Below are 10,852 nucleotides of genomic sequence, written 5' to 3'. Positions count from 1 at the left end.
CTTTGGTTGATGGTGTTATTATTTCTACAGTCTACCGTCACAGTTTCAAGTTCCAAAGCTTTGTACACTCGGCATCAAATAAATCTCACCTCCCGCAACAAGCACTTCTCAAACGTAGTATGCATCCCCACTTCCCACCAACAATGGGTCCATTTGAAAGCCTAGTCCTAAACTTCATTTCATTAAGGGAAAGGTTTTTACCAAAATGTGTTTTTAGAAGGATCCAGAGTCATTTCTTCAAAAAATAGGTAGTTAACTTACGCTTGAGCCAACTTTTATGGCTATAAAACTGTAAAATTGGGATTAATCGCTATCCATCTGTTACAAAGGACACCTAAGATCATTATTTGGTTTTATAATCACAAAAATTGGTCTATTGATTCCAGAGGTGAGCCCCAAGTGAGGCCTTTTTTCAAGTCACATTTATAACCTACCTGTTAATTGTATAAAAAAAAAAAAATGTTTTTGTTTAAGATTATTTATTGGGATTTCAAATAACACCAATATTGTTGGGGCGCCATGATTGTGTCAGAAGAAAATCTTTAAAGTTCGTGTCGCGGAAGGTGTGATTTATTTGATGTTGAGTATAGGTTTGTTACATAATTCTATCGAAGTCTCAACCAAAATAAAAAATAAAGGCTTTATTAATAATTAAGTAACAGAATTAAATTAATGGAGGGCAATGTCGCATTTAACGTTTTAATATTTTATTAAAACAATATTTTAGAAAATTATAACGAAATAATACATACATGAACTGGTGAAATAATGTGCAGACAATTTTAGTCCAATAGTTCCACCACTCTACCAGTTCCACATTAAAATTTTCGCGCCGAATGAATACGCTTGGCGCGTAAATTAATTTCAGACTTATTTGACAGTTATCCGTCTGACAGCGTGAGAAGCGGTTCGTTCGCTCGCGTGCGGCTGTGAGTGAAACGAAACGTCACAAGCCTGTGCGAGAATCATCTCATCTGTCAATTATTTCATTTGTTATATTAAAAAAAATGGGTCCAAAATTAATATTAATTGTTAACTAAATCAGTAACTTTTGTATTTTTGTATTATTATAAACATTGGGTGGAAACAGAGATTTACGGTAATTACGGGATTGTGTAATTGCTAATATTGCTGTCAAAATTAACTTTTGTTTTTGTTAGCAAAATAGACCGTGGTGTGTCGAATAGTTGCCCTGTTTATTTTCCACTTGAACTTGATGTGATTACAAAACGTTCTGTGCCAGCCAGCCAGTTAGGTGGTGACTAAACAATCTATTTTCTCTTGTTACTGTGACTGTAGTGAAAAACAAGATGTCCAAAGTATCCCTGAACAACGTTCCTTCAAACCCACGAATCAACCGCTTGAGAACATTCTCTAGGGTAAGTTTACTCATTATTATTCAGCTAGGTTATGTTTAGTAAAATTGGGAGTTGGCAAATTGAATCTTATGCACCTGTAGATTAGAGTATCTCTATTTATTTATTTGAGGACCATTCCTATTTTCTTCTTTCAATGTGTTTGTGTCCATTCTATGTAAATCAGCTGGTATTGTCACTATCATTTCCAGCTATGATCAGAACCAACGTGAGTGGTTATGACTGAAAAGATACATATTTCAGCCAGTACCATTTACCTACTACTTTGAAGTGATCGTTTCATTTTAAATTAATTAACCAAAATAACAACAATTTAGAATACAGAACATTTTAAAAGAATTTCAGATAAATATTTCTGACAGATGATAGCAATTCCTTTGTACTTTGAATTTTCTTTTATTTTACTTTAGCAAATATCTAATGATGCTTAGGATAGGAATTATGATGAACCAGACTACTATCTCCATTTTCTAAAATTTAATCTTTGAAGAAATAGAGAATTATTAAAAATTTTCCTTTATTGAACTAAATTATTGTGAATATGCAAGTAATCATTAATATTCGAATGCTTAGAAACTACTTACACAGTGTAAGCCGGCTTATTAAGACTTATAATAGTATCGTCTAATGTGGTACGTTGCATTTTTTGCATTGAGGCTAATTGTCATGTCATCATTATCCATGTTAAATGAGGATGTGACATCGTTTTGGGTCCAGTTAAGTCCGTAGCGAACTAGTTTGTCCTGGATATGTAGCGACAAAGGGCAATTAAAAGAATGAAGGTATTGGTGAGGCCCTACCGTTAGTTTGGTACACTGCACCAACAAGATCAGAAGTTTGTTTGCATTTTGAATGGTGTGGTCATGTTTGTAAGTCTTGAATTTTGTTAATTTAATTATTTTTTATGTTTTTATTATAATGTTAATTAAGCACTATGTCATAAATTTCTTGGAAAAATAATTCAACCCTATTATTGTTGTTATTGCGTCAACAGCACATTGTTGACATTTAAAATAGTAGAGCAGAGGAACCCCAGACAATTCCTTGTAAAATAGTGTAAAATTATGTTAGTGTTCATTTGTGGGTTCTATACACTAATGATGAAGATATTTAGATTTATTCAGATTTAGTCTTCATTAGAAAAAAATATTCATTTTACCTAGTAAAAGGTTAATTTTCCAGTTACTATTATTACCCCAATATGTATCCTATAATTCCTATATTGCTTATTCACACAACATAATGCTTTAGCAATCTAACTACATCTTGGTGACATTTTTCTGGTAGGTAGGATATCCATCCATGAACAAATTTTTAATAAAATTGTCTCATGATAAATTGGATTGACCAACAGTCTCATGGAATCCTAATAATATCTACTAATGTATGTTTTTAAGTGTTATTGACTGCTGCCAATTCTTGAGTTTTAAATACCATGTCACATGGAACTAAATATCACAGTTTTCACACAGAAACTATAATATATTCTTATACAAATGAGTTTAGCTGCTGCTTACACTATGATAAAGAATCTATTTGTAATTCGATTTAATTAAACTATGTTGTTAAGTACCCCAAATTTTGCTTTTTCTTTTCGAATTAAAAGTTTTTTTCTATACTCCTCAATGTACCTATTTGACTTCTCGAAATTACGACAAATGACAACAAAGAAAAAGAAATTTAATAAAAGTGAGAAAATTTTAATTTTTTCGGGAATCTACTCCACTTCTTTTCAACTTTATAGTGTAAGTACTGTTTTTGTTCCTATTATACCTATACTGTTATTTATTCTGGCCGTGATAATATCACAGAAACGATACGAAGGGCCTGCCTTTGACAATGACTGTCCTGGACAAGGCTATACGGAAACCTTCGTGGAGGACGGACATTCAAGGTTTCTAAAGTAGACGATAAATTATTGCTTTACTGTGAACCTTATTTCAAAGCGAAAAGGCTACATCAGCCAGGATAAGTTTTCGTAACCTCGGTTAGGGAGTAAACACGTAGAGAATTTCATTTATTTATTAAAACCATCGATTAGGGCGTTAAACGCGTGTCATTGACTCTGAAATAACTGGCTAGATATGGAATTACACTAACAAACAAGTGACGCTCGACCCAGGTAGTACAAAAATAATGTAACTATTTAATCGTGCTATTTTTTTTTAACAACATAATCAAAATCACCTAAGTATGTCGCTAAATATCGCTAATTGCCACTTGTTACTTTGTTAAAACCATACGTAAAACAGTAACTAGACGAACTAATAAGATTTAGTTAATTTACCTGTACTAGATTAATACCACGTTAATATTACGATTTGATGTTTTTATATCGGCATTTCCAAGGCTGCAAGATTGTTACAGAACGTGTATTTCTAGGTCTCAGTTATCAATATCATTTGATATTCTTAATCCGAGTTTATTACTTTGCATACACGACACTTACAGAGGGGTTTATTTAGATTGACAAGGATTAATGTTGATTACTCCACAATACTCCGCATTCTAATTGAAGTGTGTTGAAGTTAGATAAAGTACAAATGCATTTAGTTTGTTAGCCATTTAGATCGATTGAGAGATTGCAAAGTAATCAAAAGTATGTCCTATCACCTAAATGGACCTTTGTTTGTCCATGTAATGCTGATAGACACCTGCATTCTATAGCTTTATATCTTGTATATATTTGTTTGTTTACTATAAGGTAATAGGTAGACAAACGAACTAATAGAAGGTTTATTTTTATCCGGTTTCAAAAAAAAGGAGAAGTTTCGCAATTCGACCCTACGTTGAGACCGTTTCGTCTACTGAACGGGTTGGCTCTAGGTATATGAGCTTGACTCTACTTTGAGACTTGATATCAAGTCGCATATTTGATCACATACGGTGAATGGATTTGTTGTTTATGGTGATTCTAATCTCATCACGTTCCTATTCACGCATTATCGCAAATCGAAGTGTGCATGCAAAAATATAAACGCTAGTAGCATTGGGCATCGCGCCAAAGTGCATTTTGCATCATGAGCGGTAGCGTCAAGCAGGAATTTCCTTTGTATCTTTGCAAACCTAAACTACTACCTTATAAAAAACCTGGTAAAACGAAACACTTGCAATAATTAGCCTTATATCCAGAAAAACTATAGCGCGCGTAGCATGAAAAGTTGTATAACGTTCGGAGTTGATTTCTAATTAAAAATATCTAATTAGAGTTGTCGCTCAGTCCACTCTTTCCAGAAGGTCAATAATAGTCGTAAAAAATTGCATGCTATCAAGACATAATCTTGATGTTATTATCAAGTTAGCTAAGAATCTGCGACTGATAATAATAATTTCGTATCGGAAAACGCAGCGTGGGACGTCCACCCACAAGGTGGACCGACGACCTGATAAAGGTTGCAGGAAGGCGCTGGATGCAGGCCGCTACCAACCGTGCGATATGGAAGTCATTGGGGGAGGCCTATGTTCAGCAGTGGACGTCCTATGGCTGAAATGATGATGATGATGATGATAATAATTCCATTTCGAAAAAGCATATAATCTCAGTTCACTAACATGAGAAAACTATCATTCTGAAATACTGATACATAATGAAATGATTGACTGATGAAATATCCATGTAGAGACACCTAGATAATGTGTTATTCATTAGATGCTTAACACGTCAATTTATGAATGATTTTCTTTTCATATAATAAACGTGGGTGTTTATATGCAAAATGCGCACGTGCAACACGCTGTGTACCTGTTAAATGATTTCAATTGTTCACTTCCAGTTTCGCATATCTTATGTGAATTATCTAGCATTATATTAGTCGAAGCCCGTAATTACCCGAGATAATACGCTTCACGATTAAAAACCGCGTAAAATTAACAAAAAAATCACTTACCTGATTAATTATTGTACACGTGTTTAAAATAACTGAATATTTATATTTTAAATGAACCCAACAGATGTTTTTTTTTTCAAGACAATATAACCCGAATTATCGATATGAGTGAAACTTGTCACAAAACACATAATACTCGTATAGTTCTGATAAAATTGATAATGCAGCTCATTTCTAACCCATTTCTAACATTCAATTAGTTAAGTATTTTGTTTTCTGTTGTAGTGATATGCTGTTGTGAGTGTGCTAATGATACCAATAACTTGTAATTAGGGTTATTCATTGTAGTGTTTCGGTATGGAGATGAACGGACGTGGTGAATAATTTCTTGAAACAGTATTTGTTTCGTTATTATCAATAAGTGATTAGGATATGAAATTATCAAATTGTACCGGCACCTCGACTCGTCGGCCCTTATCATTACTTGTCGATTTTGCAGCTGAAGTGGGTGTAGTGTAATTTTGCTGTCATATTGTGATTTTAATAAACAATATAAAATCTCTGCGGCGTTATAAAAAATGGTGAATAACGTGGTGAGTGAAATAGTGTAATATATTTTTAATGAACAGAAAAACTAGTGTAAAAGTCGAACATTTCAGTTAATTTACGTTAAACATTTTAATGCAAGATAATTTTACAAAGCAACTTTTTTTTCTTTAATTTGTTATTTATTATAATAATTTAATGACGCCCAACGTGCATAAGTGTGAAACAGTTTTATAATATGTTTCATGTTCCTAGTTGTAATTTATTTCTTCTGCACGGCTGCAATTATTACTCAAGCATGCAACAAAACTTACCGACGACTTCTAGTAATCGAAACAAGAAACGGATCGGTTTCATCTCACTGGCCACTACCCATTCAGCTGATTCAGGTCACACGTATAGTAACTCGATAGTAGGTTCTATTCCTTTCAAATCATAGGCACGAGGCAATTTGCTAGAGCAATCTTTTTATCTGACGAAAAATATACATCGTCTAATGACGCTCACTGGTCTGGTGGTTCGCGTACCAAACTTCAAAGCTAACTTTTGTGTCGGGTACGAATCCTACTGGGGGCAAATGTTACTTTGATCAGCTTCGAAGTAATGCTTGTAATTTTGGTTAAGAATATTTATTTATTCGTTGCCTAGTCGACATTGTGCAAGCTTTTAATTTGGGGCTAGCTAGCACCAATAGTGGGATGGGTAGAATAAAAACATTGGCTAACCGAAAACTGCTTAAAACCATTAGGTTCTTTAATTATAAAGAAGATGAAGAAGTTTTTTAATTTTCATAAGCTCTACCTCGTATATTAAAAAGATAAGCTTTCAAAATGTTCTTTAAAAATAACCCTATTCAACAAAATAGGAATGTAGACGTAATTGAGTGCAAAACGGTTTATAGAAGCACAGCATAACATTTGAGGGAAGTGGCATGCGACAAGCGTGCGGTACTAATCAATTAGAGGCAATCTGTATCACGTGCGGCCGCGTGCCCGGCTACACCACATTGTTCAGACCTGTGGGTTACTCCGAAAAACGTTATCCCGGCAAAAACATTTTCCAAGACGAGACCATTTGATTTACACCGTAAAGTTAGATCTAATGTAGAGCCAAGCTTCTAACTCTCTCTTCTAACTTCAGAAACTCTACACCCTTATTCAAAATAAATGTGGAATAGTGGTTTCCTTATCATCACATGGGTGTAAAGTGAAAAATATCAATCACCGTTCACTACTACTTCTTGTAGTAACTTTGATTGTCTCTACATAAGATCTAATAACTTTTTCACGGTGCAAACCATCCTCCCCTGCCCGTACCGATCCGAAATTTTCAATTGTTGCCACCCATTTCAAAGCGAGATGCCAGCATAAGCAACGGTGACAGACATAGACTCGAAACTACGTAATTCTAATAACAGCGTTACGGAGAAGGTAGCACTGCTACGAACTTGGAAACTTCGAAACTTTCACGCCGTCGAATCTGTCTAATATCGGTCAACTGCTGTTTCTGATTCTTTTTAACGCATAATGTAACATTTATAAGCTCTGAAAAATGGTTGCACTGAACATTATTGTCAAAACAAATTATAATCACATAAATTTCACGTCAGTCTTTAAAATAAACTACATGGTTTCCTAGAATTAACACAATATTATGATTAGTATTTTATGACACTATAGGTAATTTGTAATTTGTTATTTTAATTCATCATTAAAAACATTATTTGTAGATACAATTTATTGTATAGTTACATGAAAATGAGGAAATCTGCTAATATTTTCCTCGCCATCACGTGAAGATGCATTTTTTATTTTATTAATGTTTTCCTTTGTCGAGTTTGTTGATATAACTGAGACGCATAAAAACATTGTGAATCAGTGCGCAGTGCCAGGGTTCGTCGTACCTTATGTCCTTTGTGTTTCTTAAGATCTTCACGTTTAAGCAAATTCGTTGATTCAACATTTATCACCTTAGCTGATGTCCTTAGCTAGTAACATTGACGGAAATATATCTCCAACAATGTTAATAAAGACTTTGATCTCATTGCAAAAATCTAAGGCACTATGTAATTCAAACATCGTCTCTACCAAGGGCTTCCTTGTTCTGGCAAATTTTCCGCCTCTGATGGAATGAGGGAAGGTCCTGTTACTGCACCGCATTCTGCACATACTTATTAATTTATTAAATTACGGAGGCATTTGAAAATGTATATGACATTGCATTGTCCATGTCCTTGAAGAGTACTTGATCCTGTTTTATGCTGTGATTCGGGAAGTGATTGCAGGAAGTTTTTTATAGTGTTAGTGTACACTAATAACATAAATCAAAACGCCTGGTCTGTTTGTGGTGTAAACAACGGCAAGGTCGAACGGTTTCCATCGCAAACAATGTGCCGCCGATGTAACGACAATGCTGCGTTAAATTTGCGCACCTACAATAAATTGGACATGGCCCCAATGAAAACATAATTTGCATACTAGTTCACTTACACTTTAATTTCTTCTTTGTTTGAAAACTTTGTTCAGACTAACACATTTTCATTAAAACTGTTTGTTTTCATAGGATTGTTAGGTCGGAGATTACTTTGATCGGATCATCATCGCAGTTCAATCATAAAATCCAAATCTAATGATGATGATTACAAATTAAAGACTACTTATCGCTTTCTTGAATGACAAGCTTTTTGCAATAATAGTAATATAGATAGACGGTTACTATGTAGCCTTTTCGCCGAATCTAGTAATAAATATCGATAACATCTATCAGATAAATGGTTATTTATCACGAGCTTCAAATCTGATTGAAAATATTACACATTATTGTTGGAAGCCGACGAAATAATTTTGGTCTATATGTCACACATATGCTAACCACTTGGTCTTATTGCGTTGTTTATAGTCCACCTACATACCTACATTCAACATTATAAAATTCATATTAATAGTTTCATAATAAAATTACAATATTGTTTGTTATTCTAACGTATCCACAAACACTTCCCAGTGCTAATACATATTTTCCTCTAACTTAAGTCATGTTATTTATGGGGCCTCTTTGTCAGTGATATGTTTTTGCAGGCCTTAAACAGAGGATGATTATGGTGTACGTTATAATACTAGAGTCAAATAAATGATAATTAGTTTCTCGGAACGGGAAAATTCCTAATGATTTCTAAGTTATTGATCTTTTGAGTTCTATGTTGTTGTTTGTCTGATGTAATGAATAAACACACACAATTTATGTGTTAGCTTTGTTCGATAAATAATGGCGGCGTGTACTGAGGGTCCTAGATAAAGCTGGCGTTTGATACTGTTTAATTGACACCGCAACACAAAGAACTGTCGATAATGAAACGCTCGTATCGCAGACAAAGCGCCAGTTAATATGCTCCAAGTGCTGTGCTGGTGTTGTATGTTGAAATAAATCGTGTGAAAATATGGGCGGTTATGAATAACAATTTGTTAGAAGCTGCCGAGTATACTCGAGATAATTATTTAGTTACCTATGTAGAAGAACTATGTACTAGGTACTAATATAAATCCAATAAAGTTAAATAACTTTAGATGGTTAGTAGGGTAATTAATTATTTTCTCTTTTTATATCAGACTTAAACCAACTGATAGATAAGTATTTCATGTAACCATTAGTACACCTAACAATATGAATAATATGCTGGATCTTGCATCATTCCTTCATTAAGATTAAGTTACAAGTTTACCTAGTTCCTTGGTTTCCAATGAAATTTTTCCAGTATGCAAATTCTTCGGGAAGGAAATACATAATTGATAGAGCCACTGCAAATGCATATGCTAGCCATGTGAAAAGTATTATCCTGACTTAATAGATGACTCCTCTAGTAGTCATGCTCTTTGCTGTAACTAGGTACTTGCGATAGGATGATAGTTATAATGTATTGTAGACATGCGTCATGTACATATTCATCATCAATCATTCACACCACGTGCTCTCCGTGCTAAGCGGAACCTTGGAACCAATATAATCCGACAATATTTTATGTAGTAGCTAAACACAAATGACTTTGACAATGACCATGAAACTAATCGAGTAGTTGATGGACTTCATAACGGATTACGAAACGGTTTTTACAGCTAGTTTATTTTTATTTTATCTCTATTCTATTTTTTAATGTAATTGGATAGGCATAAGTTGTTCTTGTTACTACGTGCTCTTGTTGCTGTGTTTTTATAGTACAGTTAGAAGCAGAAAAATCATTCCTAACGATTTTGGTTAGGGTTTGTTTGGCGCAAGAATCGATCAATCCAGTTATTGTAGAATATCGTCAATTTACCTAATATTTTGCTAAAATTATACAGTCCTAATCCTGTTGGAGCTGAAGTGGAAATTGTTATTAGAGGCATTAACCATATTTCCTGCTAAGACTATAACGTCAAAAGCCGGATAACGAGATCAACAACAGCAGTGACGTAATGCTTTTAAATTTATGGGGTATTAATTTGATGATGGTGTAAAATAATGCCATTATTGTTTCACGACTTACGGTCTATTGTTTGCCCAAATACTGAATAATATTACCATTGATGTTCAGATGTTATCATAATTTCAAAAGCTTAGAACTAGGTTCATTCTGAAAGACTTTACGCTTATTTAAAAATACAAAACAGTTGCTTGCTTATAATTTACTCGAAAACACGTTACTCTGCTTAAGAATTAACCATTATCGCATAATCTGTTTTTATCACACTTATTTACCTGTTGACGACATTAATGAAAGGAGATGGCGTCAATAGCATTCGATACCAGCATGCCGCCATACTGTATTTAATGAAGAGTAGATGCGAGCAGTCATATTCATCTGCAATTTGTCGTCTTAGTTTGTGCTATACTAAACTTATTTTCGTGTCAAAAAGCAGTCGTGCATGGAACCATGATGGTAAGATCATTCAAACTGAACGAATAGAACGAGTCACCACGCGATCCTCAAATTCTTTAAGACGTGGCACAAGGACAGTTTTTTTTTGTCTCGGAGGAAATGCTTTGCGCACCGTCACCACTGCCGGGTGCCAGGGTGATGCGGGACTCCCGGGGCCCTGAAAAGGGCGCTGCTCCTCTGAAAAGGACGGG

General features: G+C 34.3%; 1 protein-coding gene across 1 annotated transcript in view; it reads left to right on the top strand.

Moving 5' to 3' along the window:
- Window positions 1-917: 917 nt before the first annotated feature.
- The window catches only part of LOC135075970 (uncharacterized), a 39,750-nt gene continuing 29,815 nt past the window's right edge, over window positions 918-10,852 (top strand). Inside the window, exon 1 of the mRNA XM_063970417.1 lies at window positions 918-1,379. Coding sequence (XP_063826487.1) covers window positions 1,311-1,379 — 69 coding nt within the window. The 5' untranslated portion in view covers window positions 918-1,310. The remainder of the gene's footprint in view (window positions 1,380-10,852) is intronic.

Source organism: Ostrinia nubilalis, chromosome 11, assembly GCF_963855985.1.
Source record: "Ostrinia nubilalis chromosome 11, ilOstNubi1.1, whole genome shotgun sequence".
In the NCBI taxonomy this organism is placed as follows: domain Eukaryota; kingdom Metazoa; phylum Arthropoda; class Insecta; order Lepidoptera; family Crambidae; genus Ostrinia; species Ostrinia nubilalis.
Note: the sequence above shows the minus strand (reverse complement) of the source record. Positions and strands in the feature narration are given on the sequence as shown.